Below are 17,621 nucleotides of genomic sequence, written 5' to 3' on the forward strand. Positions count from 1 at the left end.
TCTTTCAGTCATGGCAAGCATCCTTCCATGCGAATCATAAGTGTTTTTACTATAACCAGTTTAAATCACTTTTAAACATTGAGAAGTATTTACGCATAGGACATTTGAGAACATGCTATTCTAGATATAGATGTTGCAGTTTCGAACTTGCTGTTTGAAAATATAAGAAAATATAATTTATTATGAAAGATACGTTATGTCATGCAAGATTAAAGGTTATTTTGCTGTTAAAGACTGTATGTCATTCCAACTCTGAATTGAGAAACAAGTTCAGTGAAAATGTTTTAGTAAATATCCTACAATTAACAATTATATTTTTATCATGCGGAGTATGAGTACAATAATATTATCAGAAATGTCAGTCTATTCCTAAGGCGCCGCGATTTGCTGTGCAGAGTTGCGTCCCTGGACACGCCAGAAACCTATGATTGTAGGTTCGAATCCTGGTTCGCCCCGATTATGTTTCTAAATGTGTCAGCACCAAACCCGCGCTCGTGGGTTTCACCGAAGTGGTAAACGTCTGAGACCTGCATCACCTCGGGCTTTCCTCCCACATTAAACTGACACGCCGTGATATAACTGGAATACTGTTAAAAGCGGCGTTAAAATCAACTCACTCACTCACTCCTATATCATAACAATAAAAAGGAAACACCCAGTTGTAAATGGTTTAAAATGCGCATGCATAATCATGCTTTTGTATGTATTTTGGGATGGAGGCTTTATACTGAATAAAAGTGTCTGTCAGTCTCTCCATCACTGACCCCATCAGGACCATGTGTTACAGCAACATCACCTACACCTGAGTTACCTGCCTAATGAAACAGGGACAGATTACACTTCCTCCCTTAAGCAATATTCCATCGATGGCGTTACTTCGCTTCCAGCTAATCGTTTCCTCATGGTCACACAGGAGGAAGTCGGGGGAACGTACCGTGTGTTACATACGGCGTCCGCCAGCAGCAGGGCTGATGTACATTCCAGCCACACAGACAGCGCATTTCTGGAGGTTTAAAAGGGTTTCCTATGTAACGTAGCGGTTCTCATACGTCGTATTTAACATAACGGTTCTCACTAAAGAGCCGAATGATGATGTGACGTCACACTCTACAGACTAATAGCAAGTAATAGCAAGTGCTGGATAACGGTCCGAGCACCTGTTGCCGAAACGTCACGTACAGAGGATAAAAAACGTGACATGAACTTTTAAATGTCACCTGAACAGTCTGCATATATGAATTTCTAACGTGACATGTTCACGTGGTGATCTGTGTGTTGTGTGTAACATACACGTTTTTGTGTGCTGGGACTTATATAAAGACTACAAATTTACAACGAACAAAAGCAAAGTTAAGAATAGAATTTAACCAGAATAAAAACTTAGTTAAACATGAACTGTGTTTCTGACACTATTCCGGTCGCAACATCCTAGATGAAGTACGCTCTGTAACTCTCATCAAACCTTTATGTCCAACACTATCAGCGACCTTTCATTCAGATTCTGCAGCCCTACCCTTGCCTTGCATCCATCAGCCTGACATCTCGTCTCTGAAATGAAAATATTTTACAGAAATAAAAATGTTAAATTATCTTAAAATATAACAAAAGGGAGCCAAGATACTTTCTTCATTTCCTAGACCTGCCAGCTATTATAGACTTGCACAGGCTGTATTGGATATGTTTGTTTCAGGGTCGGTATGACAGAATAGCGCCGATATTAGGTTATGATCATGGTTAAACACAAATAAGTATAAAAGGGAAGTATTTAGGTAACCCAGGTCTCTGAGCCGAACAGGGATGAGTCAGGCTGTCATAGCTGAGAATATAATGGGGGTGGTCGTTTTATTGAATAGATGATCCGGGGTCTGTAAAATCATACACATCAGACAGCATGTAGGTGTATTTAGTAATAGTAGCCTTTGTCTGTGACACGAACATGAGTATCGTATTCGACGTAATAAGCGCCCCGCTCTAATAAGCGCCCACGGCGATATATTTGCTAATATATTGGCAAGTGAACAATCCCAATTAGCACCGCTTCCAATTGATCAATGTACCCAAGACTTATTTATTCGTGTATAATACGCACTCGTGTGTTACATGCACCCTTAATTGTGGGCAATTAAATTCTGGAAAAAATTATCTGTCGTATATAAACAGTTCAGGCCGTCAGCATAAACCATGAAATTTAGCTTTCAACTCTGTTTTTTCCACCAAAATAATAGTCTGATAAGAGCCCCCTATATCTAATTTTGAGAGCGCCCTGGGCGCTTATTACGTCAAATACGGTATCTATTATCTTCTCTCGTCAGTGACCGTGTGCTGTATTCAATCTGTCCTCGTTGAACCTTTTTGTGCAACACTATCAGCGACCTTTCATTCAGATTCTGCAGCCCTACCCTTGCCTTGTACGGATATTTGGAGTGACGCTGTTCGTGCCCTTAAAGCCGGTAATGTACCGTCAGCGTTTGACAAGTGATCTTTCTTGGGACAAACACTACTAGAACTACATGTACCACAACTAGAAGTACATGTTATTGAACTAGAATTACATGTAACACAACTAGAAGTACATGTTATTGAACTAGAATTACGTGTTCCTATGTCACGCAGTTATCGTGGTGGTATTTTCTTGGACCAGAGCACATCTATCTATCTATCTAGGAATGTGTGTGTGTGTGTGTGTGTGTGTGTGAGAGAGAGAGAGAGAGAGAGAGAGAGAGAGAGAGAGAGAGAGAGAGAGAGAGATAATACCAAGGAATATTAGCCATTGTTACAATTAACATTTTCGATAAATTCACAGGATCAAAATGCCCGGTTAATATGGAAATCAGGGTTAGAATTGGTCGTAAGAGGCGACAAACGCGATCGGGTGGACAGCTGTAGATCGGTGTTCATGATATCAAACGCGGTATTTTCTTGTCCAGACTCAATTACTTGCAAACCGCCGTCATAAAGCTGGAACAGTGCTGAGTGCGGCGTTAAATAACAAACAAACAAACAAACATATCAATAGACGACATTGATTGATATGTGGAGTGAGTATGTTATAGATCTCTATACAGGCTGTCTTTTTCTAGTCGAAAAAAAGAAGAATTTTAAGGATAGCGTGACGCTTTGTTCTCGTAACTAAGGACATTATTCCTTACGTATTTGTGTGTGTGAAATGCGAAACCTATACAAAGTGTATAGAGAGAGATTGTGTCTTTATATAACAGGGTTAGGGCTAGATAGTACATGGATTGATGGGTAGTTTAGTACGCTAACGCGAGGCAGGCAAGTTTTCTACATCAGGTCGTAGTCCTTTGATGATTATAGATTTTGTGCATATGCATCCCTCGTTAATCATGAAATATCGTTCCACTGGCCATTCGTGGATTCGATGTGCTTAATGGGTATCGGTAATAAAGAAGGGTTTTGATCGCCCACTAACAGCAATCTGTATTGTTCAATCAAACTGCCACGTCATTAGATTTTATGAGGCTTGTGGGTGACGCTCTTCTGCTGAAGATGCTTGTGTGTTCAACAGGCGGCTGTGTCTGGCTGATCAATATTAGCACGGAGAGAACCTACATGCCTGTCGCTGCCCGCCGAGCTGGACTAAACTAAGCGCGCACACTTATATATCAGTGAATCCGCAAATAGTCTCATCGCTTGGTGCGAGCCGTTCGCTTGCTGCGCAAACAAGCCGTGTTGTATTCTGGTCGTCGCCTAATGTATCAGTAGCGACGGTAGCATCCTCTGAGCACCATCTGCCTTTCGGACCGTCCATCTCCACCTGGACACGACTTCGTCATCAACATAACCCTCCACCACGGCAGTGTCGATGTAGACCGAGCCGATTCTAACAAGCAGGCGAGAGTGTGGCACCTGACTCACGCGCGCCGCTATTGACCTAGCCCATAGATTATCATAAATATTGCACATTGCTATGGTAACCGGGGGCTGAGGCAGCTTGTCAGTGGGCAATGTCATAATGGACGAGACTCCACAACCCGCCATGGAGAACCCAGCACGGCCACACCCGGTGAAAAGGTAAGTGAGGGGGTCAAGTGGGTGGTTGGGAGGGTATGCGGGTCCCCCGGAGATGCGAGGAATCGGTGGGAGGAGGGGGATTTGATGAGGCCAGGCCGTCACTTCCAGGGCCATCCCGTCACGTCTCACGGCTAGCAGAGACCGGCAGTGTGGGGGAGCGGGCGTCTTCACTAGCTCTTCCTTACACTTACACGTGTGTATATTGTATATAGTATGTCTTGAGATGACAGTGAAGTAGCTTGGAGCCCGCCACACCCTAATGTTGTTCCTGGACTCGTCAGGTGTGGCGGACATTCTCTTCATCTAGTTCGTCCCATACGCATGTCGGCCACGTTCGCCCAGCCACCCGCGGTTAGCTCCCCTTCATCACTTAGCTAGCTCCAAACTGCGTCGACCCTGTTTGTAGGGTACCTTCTCTATAGATTCCGACAATATTTCGTTACAAGACGGGCGTTGTTTCATTCCTTAACCCCTTATATATACCATACATGCAAGGCATGCGTTTATTCCGGAAACTTTCTCCGATTGACACCCATATCTCTGTTCCCTGTGCCATATTTCCTGTATCAGTTCAGGGTGTTGTCCTGTCCACATCGGTGCCACACCATCGCAAGTCTGCATTCCGATTCTACACGATAACACAACACAAAACATGCATTCCGATCTGGAATGCAACCGAGCAGCGTCTACACTACAACCAGTGTAAGAAATACCTCAAATCTACAACTGGCTAGACGGACCTCTAGCGCATAGATAGAACCATTCCAAGCCGCTAGACAACACTGATGGAGATGCCTTGTCTACAATGTCAGCGTTCCTGTTACCATTATGCGTTTCCCCCGTGGGAATTTCGGAATACATTTCGTCCCCAGCAACGTATGGTGGTAAGCGGCGACTTTCGGGGTCGGTGATCAGGTTCGATGATTTTGTTGATTACCTGTCATCTACCCCGACAGCATGGATCGATGCTCATAATATCAGTCACTGGATTGTCAGGTCGAGACTCGATTGTGTCATATAGATTGCGTATTACTGAGAGGGGCGTTGAACAACAAACAAACATAATATCTTGAGGCGAAAAGCAGTGTTTACAGCTGGGCGTATGTAACTGGGCGGACGGGCTAGACGAATCGAGTGATTAGTTGTCGCCTAAGGTATTGGTGGTCACGTACATGCGTCACGTAGAAAGCTGAATACAACACTGTGTACAACACACCGGTATGTACAAGATAACACATGTGCAAGTCAAACCCACTCACCACTGTGTACGGTTGAGTGTCTCTGTATCAGCATCAGTGATCACAGCGAAACAAATTATATCATATATCGCCGTAGTTACAGTACTACACGACGTTTTTTACAATACTACTCGACAATATTCACAGAACTAATCGAAAGTATATAACGTAACAGTTTTATACACTACCACACGACTGTATGTACAGTGCAAAACGACAGTATATACAATACAACATAACATTATATACTATACACCTTAACAGTATATACAATACAACACGACAGCCTATGCAACATAACATTATATACTATACAACATAACAGTATATACAACATAACAGTATATACTATATAACATAACATTATGTACAATACAATGTAACAGGATATACTATATGACATAACCGTATATATACAATACAAGATCACGGTATATAAAATGCAAACGACATTATATACAATATACAATAATGGTATATACTATATATAACGTAACAGTATATACAATGCAAAACGACGTTATATGAAATACAACACAACAGTTGTTTTGTTTTGTTTGTTTGTTGATTAACGCCGCACTCAGCAATATTCCAGCTATATGACACCGGTCTGTAAATAATCAAGTCTGGACCAGACAACCCAGTGATTAAAATCATGAGCATCGATCTACGCAAGTGGGATACGATGACATGCATCAACCAAATCAGCGAGCCAATACAACACAACGAGACAGTAAATACTACACAGCATAACATGGTATACAACACAACAATATAAACAATAAAACATAACAGTATTTACAATACCTCATGGCAGTAAATACCATACAACATAACCGTATATACAATACCTCACGGCAGTAAATACCATACAACATAACGGTATATACAATACCTCACGGCAGTAAATACCACACAACATAACAGTATTTACAATACCACACGAAAGTACATACCATACAACATCACAGTATTTACAATATCACACGACATTTAATACCATACAACATAATAGTATATACAATACGACATAACAGTATTTACAATACCACACGGCAGTAAATACCATACAACATAACAGTATTTACAATACCACACGATAGTAAATACCATACAACATAACAGTATTTACAATATCACCCGACAGTAAATACCATACAACATAACAGCATTTACAATACCACACGGCAGTAAATACCATACAACATAACAGTATATACAATACGACATAACAGTATATACAATACCACACGATAGTAAATACCATACAACATAACGGTATATACAATACCACACGAAAGTACATACCATACAACATCACAGTATTTACAATATCACACGATAGTAAATACCATACAACATAACAGTATTTACAATATCACACGGCAGTAAATACCATACAACATAACAGTATTTACAATACCACACGGCAGTAAATACCATACAACATAACAGTATTTACAATACCACACGATAGTAAATACCATACAACATAACAGTATTTACAATATCACCCGACAGTTAATACCATACAACATAACAGTATTTATAATACCACACGGCAGTAAATACCATACAACATAACAGTATTTACAATACAACATGACAGTATATACAATACCACCCGACAGAATATACCATACAACATGACAGTATATACTATGCAACATAACAGTATATACAACACGACAGTATGTACAATACAACACATATACAATAAAATAATTATAACACATAAACACAACAACCAAATACACCACACAACAGTCACTAATGACACAATAATGCAACAGGACAATGCAACGTAACACAACACTGAAATACAACAGCATACCGCAGCTCGGGGGAGTATAACACGGGACAAAAATACAACACAACATCCAGAATAACACGTTGGCTAGATATCGTCAATTGTGAAATTACTTAAATAAACCGAATATATACCGAATAACAAGGACAAGCCCAGGAAGCGACATGACACTGAGAACATGTTGCAGATAGGAATATGAACATATAATACCTTTTTGTTTTGTCATAAATGTTTGATTGGGCTTGGATACATATCAATAAGCCGGGGTCTTGAAGCATATTGATCTTATAAGTACCGAGTGGCAGCGGTGTAAAACATGTGTAGACAGAATCGGAAAGGTCAATTATTGATGTGACATGTAACTAGCGATGTGCAGGGTGTCGAGTTGACAGACAAGTGCAATATTGATGTAACGCGACTCTAACTAGCAATGCATTGGGTACAGAGTGCACTGTTGATGTGCCATGTAACAAGTGATAGCGTTTAATAACATGTTGAGATGACAGACAGATGTACTATTGGTGTTGAACTAGCATGTATCAAGAGTAGAGATGAGAGACAGGTGCGTGGCTGATGTTAAACTAGCGTGTATCAAGAGTAGAGATGAGAGACAGGTGCACTAATGGTGTTAAACTAGCATGTGTCGAGGGTAGAGATGAGAGACAGGTGCGCTATTGGTGTTAAACTAGCATGTGTCAAGAGTAGAGGTGAGTGACAGGTGCGCTATTGGTGTTAAACTAGCATGTGTCAAGAGTAGAGATGAGAGACAGGTGCGCTATTGGTGTTAAACTAGCATGTGTCAAGACAAGAGATGAGAGACAGGTGCGCTATTGGTGTTAAACTAGCATGTGTCAAGAGTAGAGATGAGAGACAGGTGCGCTATTGGTGTTAAACTAGCATGTGTCAAGAGTAGAGATGAGAGACAGGTGCGCTATTGGTGTTAAACTAGCATGTGTCCAGAGTAGAGATGAGAGACAGGTGCGCTATTGGTGTTAGACTAGCATGTGTCAAGAGTAGAGATGAGAGACAAGTGCGCTATTGGTGTTAAACTAGCATGTGTCAAGAGTAGAGATGAGAGACAGGTGCGCTATTGGTGTTAGACTAGCATGTGTCAAGAGTAGAGATGAGAGACAGGTGCGCTATTGGTGTTAGACTAGCATGTGTCAAGAGTAGAGATGAGAGACAGGTGCGCTATTGGTGTTAAACTAGCATGTGTCAAGAGTAGAGATGAGAGACAGGTGCGCTATTGGTGTTAGACTAGCATGTGTCAAGAGTAGAGATGAGAGACAGGTGCGCTATTGGTGTTAAACTAGCATGTGTCAAGAGTAGAGATGAGAGACAGGTGCGCTATTGGTGTTAGACCAGCACGTGTCAAGAGTAGAGATGAGAGACAGGTGCGCTATTGGTGTTAAACTAGCATGTGTCAAGAGTAGAGATGAGAGACAGGTGCGCTATTGGTGTTAAACTAGCATGTGTCAAGAGTAGAGATGAGAGACAGGTGCGCTATTGGTGTTAGACTAGCATGTGTCAAGAGTAGAGATGAGAGACAGGTGCGCTATTGGTGTTAAACTAGCATGTGTCAAGACAAGAGATGAGAGACAGGTGCGCTATTGGTGTTAAACTAGCATGTGTCAAGAGTAGAGATGAGAGACAGGTGCGCTATTGGTGTTAAACTCGCATGTGTCAAGAGTAGAGATGAGAGACAGGTGCGCTATTGGTGTTAGACTAGCATGTGTCAAGAGTAGAGATGAGAGACAGGTGCGCTATTGGTGTTAAACTAGCATGTGTCAAGAGTAGAGATGAGAGACAGGTGCGCTTTTGGTGTTAAACTAGCATGTATCAAGAGTATAGATGAGAGACAGGTGCACTATTGGTGTAACTAGTGGTTTGGTCGATAAGTCCATAAACGATTGAGCATAAACATACATTTAAAGATAACTTTAACACTAATGTGTACGTCTTGTTCCAACACAGGTTGGATAGCAAGGAGAACCCGTTCCTACCTGGCGGGAATCTCAGTAAGGAAACCGACGACCTGTTGAAGCGAGCAACCATCATCAGAGACCAGTTCCTTCTGGACGACGAGGCGAGGCTTCTCGCCCAACAGGCTGCTGCAGCAGAGGGTGCCACGCAGGTGCAGGAGGAGCACACGTCACCGGCTCACACAAGTCCTGTGGCCAAACCCAAGGAGAACGGCCAGTCTGCAGAACCAGCATCTCCTAGCTCAGTGCATGTGGACATGAACAAGGAACCCCAAGCCTCACCAGGCTCGCCACAAACTCGCAATGCCGTGCAAAAAGACAAGAAAAAGGGTAATAAATGCTGTAGCGTGATGTAGCACCTGCATTCATCCATATATCGTGATGGTAGTCTATATCAGCCGCCTGGACTGCACTGACAGACGAACGGACGAAGATATGGAGGGCCCCGAGCTTCCATTTCTACCCTGTGGACCTCCGCTATTTTGTGTGCTCGGCTTTTCTGACTTTGTGCGTGGGTGGATTGCTACTCGCCACGATGTCCGTAGGAAAGACTGACTGAACATTTCTAACATGGCATGGCCGCGGTGGGTAAACGTGGTCGTGCCACCATGCATGTATTTATCTCATGTGCATCTGTCATTTGTGTGTTACCTTACTCACTCGGGACGCGCATTGTTTTGTTATCTTCTTGTACTACTGACTGCTACAGGCGTGTGTGTCCGTGTAAAGTCAGGACTCGCCTCAATCTGTACGCCCTGGCTGACACAGTGTAGACTGGAACCCGCTGCCTGAAGATGACGCAGATGTCTGGTCCAGGAGGTTTGGTAATATCGTGTAGAGGTGCCCATTGAGTAGAGCTGGAGAACCAGATGGGAAGGTACAGAGAAACAGGCGGGATCCAGATGTGTAGGACATGACGGCCAGGTGTGATCCAGGTGTGTAGGACAAAACAGCCAGGTGTAATCCAGGTGTATAGGACAAGACAGCCGGGTGTGATCCACGTGTGTAGGTACGGAGAAGGTGTGATCCTGGTGTGTACAGAACGCGGCTGTTCACTGACAGGCACACGTGACCTGAGAAATCTTGATAACTCTACATAATAATTTATTATTTAACAACGTCTTGTAAGACATGCATTTTAGTGCAAACATTGTCGAAGGCATTTGCAGAAAATGGGAAATGTCGTGATGTCGGAGTACATGGTATGTGGCTTGTTGAGGACCATCTAGAACCATCATGCCTCGCCCGGTGTGGCAGCCACGTGATCAGGAATACAATCAGTACAACGTTATGGGCAGGTGACATCTGTCGTCCACCTGTGCCTGGTATCAGCCATGTGTCACCGGAGGACATAATATTGAGGCTTTTTATATATTATCTTCAAAGGGTTGGGTTTGAAGAGGGATTGGGTGGGAACGCTTGTAGAATTGAAAAATGCTTTTACGATTTGTTTTGTATTATTTATTTTTAGAATTAAACAGCAATTAAGTCATCTTCAGATTTATTTGCATAAAGAGTTTGACTGATATGAGGTTTTTGTTATATATGCGATGTGTGGGATAGGGGTGACTTGTGAGTCAACATTGTCCATCTGCCCGTTTACAAACGAGAGGGTATCTGAAGTACAGGACCTGTAACCTTGGGAGGTCATTATCAGTATAGGACCTGTACACAGGGTAGGTAAACATCAGCATAGGACCTGCACACAAGGGAGGTCAACTCGAGTATAGTAACTGCACACAAGGGTGGTCAACACCAGTACAGGACCTGTACACTGGGGAGGTCAACACCAGTATAGGGCCTGTACACTTGGGAGGTCAACATCAGTATAGGACCTGTACACTGGGGAGGTCAACACCAGTATATGACCTGTACACTGGGGAGGTCAACACCAGTATAGGGCCTGTACACTGGGGAGGTCAACACCAGCATAGGACCTGTACACGGGGGTGGTCAACATCAGTATAGGACCTGAACACTGGGGAGGTCAACATCAGTATAGGACCTGTACACTGGGGAGGTCAACATCAGTAGAGGACCTGTACACTGGGGTGGTCAACACCAGTATAGGACATGTACACTGGGGAGGTCAACATCAGTAGAGGACCTGTACACTGGGGTGGTCAACACCAGTATAGGACATGCACACTGGGGAGGTCAACATCAGTAGAGGACCTGTACAATGGGGTGGTCAACACCAGTATAGGACATGCACACTGGGGAGGTCAACATCAGTAGAGGACCTGTACACAGGGGAGGTGACACCAGTATAGGACCTGCACACTGGGGAGGTCAACATCAGTAGAGGACCTGTACACTGGGGTGGTCAACACCAGTATAGGACATGTACACTGGGGAGGTCAACATCAGTAGAGGACCTGTACACTGGGGAGGTCAGCACCAGTATAGGACCTGTACACTGGGGTGGTCAACACCAGTATAGGACCTGTACACTGGGGTGGTCAACACCAGTATAAGACCTGTACACCGGGGAGGTCAACATCAGTATAGGACCTGTACACTGGGGAGGTCAACATCAGTATATGACCTGTACACCGGGGAGGTCAACACCAGTATAGGGCCTGTACACTTGGGAGGTCAGCACCAGTATAGGACCTGTACACTTGGGAGGTCAGCACCAGTATAGGACCTGTACACTGGGGTGGTCAACACCAGTATAGGACCTGTACACTGGGGTGGTCAACATCAGTATAGGACCTGTACACTGGGGAGGTCAACACCAGTATAGGACCTGTACACTGGGGAGGTCAACACTAGAATAGGACCTGTACACTGGGGTGGTCAACACCAGTATAAGACCTGTACACTGGGGAGGTCAACACCAGTATAGGACCTGTACACTGGGGAGGTCAACACCAGTATAAGACCTGTACACTGGGGAGGTCAACACCAGTATAGGACCTGTACACTGGGGAGGTCAACACCAGTATAAGACCTGTACACTGGGGTGGTCAACACCAGTATAAGACCTGTACACCGGGGTGGTCAACAGCAGTATAGGACCTGTACAATGGGCATTGGCATTGAGGAGATAATGTGCTAAGAATAGCAACATACATAGAGAAGATTCTTCGACATTGGTAGAGACACCGTCAGTACTTCACGGGTTTGCATCCACTACATTATTCCATGACCCGTGAATACATACGGCCCTGGTCGCTGTGTTTACCCAACGAATCAAGTGACGACCTGGTTCCAGCGAGTGGGAAACTAGCGATTTCTTAGGTCATAGAGCGCTCAGATATGATCTTCATCGCACAAACGGTAACATTTCACCGAGGTGTGCCCAGCCTTACGGCCATCTACTCCACACATTGCGTCTATGTCAGCCAACGGTAGGGTTCGCACAAAATACAGGCACGGAGTTCGTTTGACTTCCACGAGTTATGTCAACAGCCTCAGTTCTTTACCTGGCAAAAAAAATAGACGCCCGTCTCTAACTAGGCACATAGGAACGTAGTGTATACAAACCCGTGAATTGACGATGGGGTTGAGATAGTATAGGTAGAAGTTTGAAACAGGTGTGGTGTAATAGGTAATGATGCGTATACACAGGTATTTTAGTCCAATGTCCCTGTACAACCCGTGGGAATCCTGGGTTAGCATATAGTCCCCATCGCAAGTAACAAATGCTTGTCGTAAGAGGCGACTAAATAGGTCGAGAGGTCAGGCTCGGTGATTTGGTTGACTGCATATCCTTGTATTCCTCTTACGTGGATCGATGCTCATGATGTCACCCACTGGATTGTATATTTACTGACGGCCGCCATATAACTGGGATAAGGTAGCTAAACAAATTATACATATTGAAATCGGTAGAAAAGAAAAATATAATACAATTAAAAAATATATATATTGCCATATAGTGTGTCCGCCTTTGACTGTAGTTCGTAGCCAAACCGCACATTAATTCGCGGAATAAACGATTTTATTCAATCACTACACATATTCCATATATATTGTTTAATATTATTTAGCATATTGTTTAATGTTAAATGTCTTGACGTTTATCGTAATGCCACGTGTAGATTGCCAGTACACTTATATTACTGATCACCTCTAAATCGTGTCAGATTCATCAGGAGCGTCGAGCCATTCCCGTTTTACACTCTTGACAAACGAAAACGTTATTTTTTACTTGCACTTACATTTATATTATATATCATGTACAATCATGCAATGAACTCTGCTTTCAAAAGAGATTTCCTACGATTATGAATAATACTTTCATTATACTCTGAGTCTCAGATTGCGGTCAAGACGTTTGATTTCTACATTATAATCGATGATCAGTAAAAATCTAAAATTGATAATTTCAGTAATATTGATTCTTTTTTTTAAAACAGTCAGATACCCTGATAATTTCAGTAATATTGATTTTTTTTAAAAAAACAGTCAGATACCCTGACAACTAGTGCATTTTTTAGCACTGCAGACTCTATGACTACTTAGTCAGCTGTCACACACACACACACACACACACGTCGCTGGTTAGTTGGTTCGTGGTTGTGTTGTTGCATTAGTTTTGATATCTGAGTTTGATCACAATGATTTAAACTGTTCTGCGCTAAGAACGTTATACACATAAGTCCGCGGCTACAGGTGAGGTGACATGGGGTTTAACGTCGATACTATCATCATGATATAACATTTATAACAATTGTATCACATACGTTACAGCAGACCAATTGTATAATCTGCGTTATACCAGACCATGTGTATCGTATATGTTACTGTAGACCAATTGTATCAGCTATGTTACAGCAGACCAATTGTATCAGCTATGCTATAGCAGACCAATTGTATCATCTATGTTACAGCACCAATTGTATCAGCTATACTATAGCAGACCGATTGTATCACATATGTTACAGGTGACGTGAGGTGAAATGGGGTTTAGCGTCGCGTTGAAGATGATTGCACTTACATAGTGAAGTGCGTGCACGTGTGTGTGTGTGTGTGTGTGTGTGTGTGTGTGTGTGTGGTTGCTTGTACAAGCGATAACATGCCGCAGTTTAACATGAATAACCCACTCAGACACAGTATACTGGCTCCGAACCGACCAGTCCTTGTTTTAGCTCCTTAATGCCGAGCACCAGGCAGGGTAACAACAAGTACCATATTTTAACGTTCTTATGTATGACGCGGCCGGGGATCGAACCCCGACCTTCCGCTCTCCGGGCAGTCGCTCTACCACTAGACCACAGAGGCGGTCCGCAGTTCCAGAACATTCGGACAGTGGAAGGAAACTAGTCTGTCATACAGACCCTGACACAAGTGTATCCAATACAGCCCATGCAAGTCTATAAAACAGTTGCCAAGTCAAGATTACTGCAGTTTCTGAAAATAAAGAGTCTCTGGGATCCTTTTTATAATTTAATATTAAGATAGTTTTAACAACGTTTATTCTGTAAAATATTTTTGTTTCGGAGATTAAAATATATTTATTTCAGAGACAAGATGTTAGTCTAGCAGGAGCCAAGCCGGCTAGGCTACCACTGTATATCTTATTTAACCAGTAGTGTGGCATTTGAATCTTAACGAGGCAATACTAGTTTGTGCGCCATTGTACAACTGACAGCGTTTACGATCCTCAAACAAAAGAAACAGGAGAACAAAAGGCACAACAATATTACTTGGTATTGATTCGAAAATACGATTTTAGATCTTAGCTCAGGGTCTAGTAATAAAGCTCCATGTGACAAATACTGGTGGTTCTGTCACTAGATGTTCGTTTCAACTTCAACCCAGGGGGTGAATAACTAACCCTTGATCAACTGTGTAGACTTGAGTTTCAAAAGGCATAATTTGTATTTGTTCAGGCTCGGTCGGAGAAGTGGAAAGTGTTTTTTATCGTTTTGATGGAACTGAGCTGGGAGTGTCCCCATCATTTGATAATAGACCCAATATGTTCAGTCAGAGCAATGTAGTACGAGTATACTCACCCAAAAAGGCAGGGGAACGTGAACAGAAAATGTTAATACCAAGTATTAGAACAAAGATGGGTTTTGACGACAAGCATCCGATGAAAGAACGTTTATGTCTGTAAAAGTCAACACCAAAACACAGGGATGTGAGCAGGTTTTCAAAAAAAAAGAGGAAGTCTAGGGGGGTTTGGGGGTATGCCCCCCCAGAATTTTTTTAAACATTTGATTGCATTTTAAGCAATTTCGTGCAGTTTGGACAACATTCACACCAAGAAATGTAATAAGTCAATGGCAAAAGTCAATAAGTCAAATAAACAAGATGGCAGATGCAATAAAATTTCGAAGTTAAATCAGTACTTTTAAAAAATCTCTTCCGCGCACCTGGCTACCCGCCAGGTCTGGGAGCAATACTGCCATAAACTTCAACCCCCATCCCCCAGACACAAGGACAACTGTCACAAGCGTGCAATGTCTGACCCTTTCCCCATGTTGAAGCATATTGAAAAAAACTTACCTTGTACTTACTTACCTTTTGTTGAAAAAAACAAAACTCCATTGCAAACATAAGACATTTATACAACATATATCCCCATGTTATGGGTTTTTGGAAGCTGAAGAAACATTCACAGTTTTCTCGCTAATCACATGAACAACTGTAAAACATCTAATTCACTTACCGGCCAAAAGCAGGGATGTGAGCAGGTTTTCCCTAAAAAAGAGGAAAAGTCCAGAAATTTTTAAACATCTGATTGCATTTTAAGCAATTTCGTGCAGTTTGGACAATATTAACACCAAGAAATGTAATAAGTCAATGGCAAAAGTCAATAAGTCAAATAAACAAGATGGCAGATGCAGTAAAATTTCGAAGTTAAATCAGTACTTTTAAAAAATCGGGCATAGCTTTCGCACACCTGGCTACCCGCCAGGTCTGGGAGCAATACTGCCATAAACTTCAACCCCCATCCCCCAGACACAAGGACAACTGTCACAAGCGTGCAATGTCTGACCCTTTCCCCATGTTGAAGCATATTGAAAAAAACTTACCTTGTACTTACTTACCTTAAAAAACAAAACTCCATTGCAAACATAAGACATTAATACAACATATATCCCCATGTTATGGGTTTTTGGACGCTGAAGAAACATTCATAGTTTTCTCGCTAATCACATGAACAACTGTAAAACATATCATTCACCTACAGGCTAAAAGACAACTTTATCTAAAAACAAGCAATCATCTGACTCTGAGTATTTACAATTTCTGTGTGACGCCACACCCCACGTTATAGTGCAAGTATTCGTGATAGAAAACGTATGATGTCCGAAAACCTATGCTGCTGAAAGTTCTGATCGAAAACAGGACAATTCGCGACGGTTGTCCGGTTTTCGATCATATTTTTCGGAGTGTTTTTTTTAAATCTTTCATTATATTTTTACGCGGAAGATGATTTTTTCCGAGGACTACTGTTCTAAAAAACGCGATTTTTCGCGTTTCCGCGGAGATTTCACATCCCTGAAAACACATCCTATAGTTTGCACGTGCAACGCGCAGTTGCGCAACACACGTGCGTTGGGTGTCGTTCCTGATGTTGGACGCTTTCATGGAAGGTCGATTAATCTCTGTTGACCTTTTTTTCTGTCAATCTTTTTGATTCTGCTAATCATAAAGTTGGGATTTACTTGATTTCATTCAGTGTTTGTGTATGAACTAGCGATGTGTCTGCAACGCGCGGAGCTTCACGGGCTATTGGCATGCTTAAAACTGGCACTGGTCAGCGTGAAGCGGCCAATACGTCCAATGCTTTAAAGTCTGTGATTAGCAGACTATGGAACAGGTACCAACAAACCCAAGGTATTGACGGTCGACCCCGTCCAGGGCGTCGACGACAAGAGTACAGGATCGATTGATCCGAAATCTGGCTCTACGAAATCGAGCTCAAACGGCGAATCACATTGCTGCAAACTTACTTCAGGTCAGGCGGTTAGAAATCGCCTAACTACATCTCATCTCCATGGTTTGGTTTGGTTAGTTGTATTACGCCGCACTCAGCAATATTCCAGCTATATGACGGCGGTCTGTTAATAATCGAGTCTGGACCAGACAATCCAGTGACTGAAAAATCATAAGCATCGATCCACGCAATTGGGATCGATGACATGCATATCTCCATGGACATGGCTAAATGGACATGTGTTGTGCCGCCCATTACAAATCGTCATGTTGCCAACAGATGCCAATGGTATACACAACGTCGAAACGGGGTGGAATCGCCATGGCTGAACGCACCCAACTCCATATTGTGGTGGGAGTGTTACTGGACAGTACTATCGGGACAACATACTGACACCCTTGTTGTCCAATTTGCAAAACGTGTGGGTAGACGTTTTGTCTTTCAGGGCGACGACGCCCGTGCATACCGTACACAAACCGTCAATGCTCAACTCCAACATCCATAGAACGCGTCTTGAACATGACGCGTGTGTGTCAACGTCACAGGCCGCCGACCACGTTGGCTTAACTTGGCCAGGCGCTCTCATAGGAATGGGACAGTGTCCTTCAAATCGCCATTGGGGGACTCATTCGCAATATGCCTCGTCTCGTTAATTA

General features: G+C 42.8%; 1 protein-coding gene and 1 long non-coding RNA gene across 2 annotated transcripts; both read left to right on the forward strand.

The window, feature by feature from the left end:
* Positions 1 to 3,610: 3,610 nt before the first annotated feature.
* Positions 3,611 to 10,591, forward strand: LOC124111769. Its single transcript, XM_046471575.2, has 2 exons — positions 3,611 to 4,035; positions 9,058 to 10,591. Exons 1-2 carry the CDS (start codon positions 3,977 to 3,979, stop codon positions 9,419 to 9,421), a joined length of 423 nt encoding a protein of 140 aa, XP_046327531.1. The 5' UTR covers positions 3,611 to 3,976; the 3' UTR covers positions 9,422 to 10,591.
* LOC125382065 lies at positions 7,531 to 8,803 on the forward strand. The gene is made up of 2 exons (XR_007222255.1): positions 7,531 to 8,425; positions 8,738 to 8,803. It is a non-coding gene; the product is annotated as an uncharacterized LOC125382065 (long non-coding RNA).
* Positions 10,592 to 17,621: the final 7,030 nt, after the last annotated feature.

The sequence above is a fragment of the Haliotis rufescens genome, unplaced genomic scaffold (genome assembly GCF_023055435.1).
Source record: "Haliotis rufescens isolate VD_foot unplaced genomic scaffold, xgHalRufe1.0.p SCAF_2, whole genome shotgun sequence".
Taxonomy (NCBI): domain Eukaryota; kingdom Metazoa; phylum Mollusca; class Gastropoda; order Lepetellida; family Haliotidae; genus Haliotis; species Haliotis rufescens.

Coding starts and splice junctions, on each gene's coding strand:
- LOC124111769 (XM_046471575.2), top strand. CDS start 3,977: ATGGACGAGACTCCACAACCCGCCATGGAGAACCCAGCACGGCCACAC. Junction 4,036..9,057: donor CGGCCACACCCGGTGAAAAG/GTAAGTGAGGGG, acceptor GTTCCAACACAG/GTTGGATAGCAAGGAGAACC.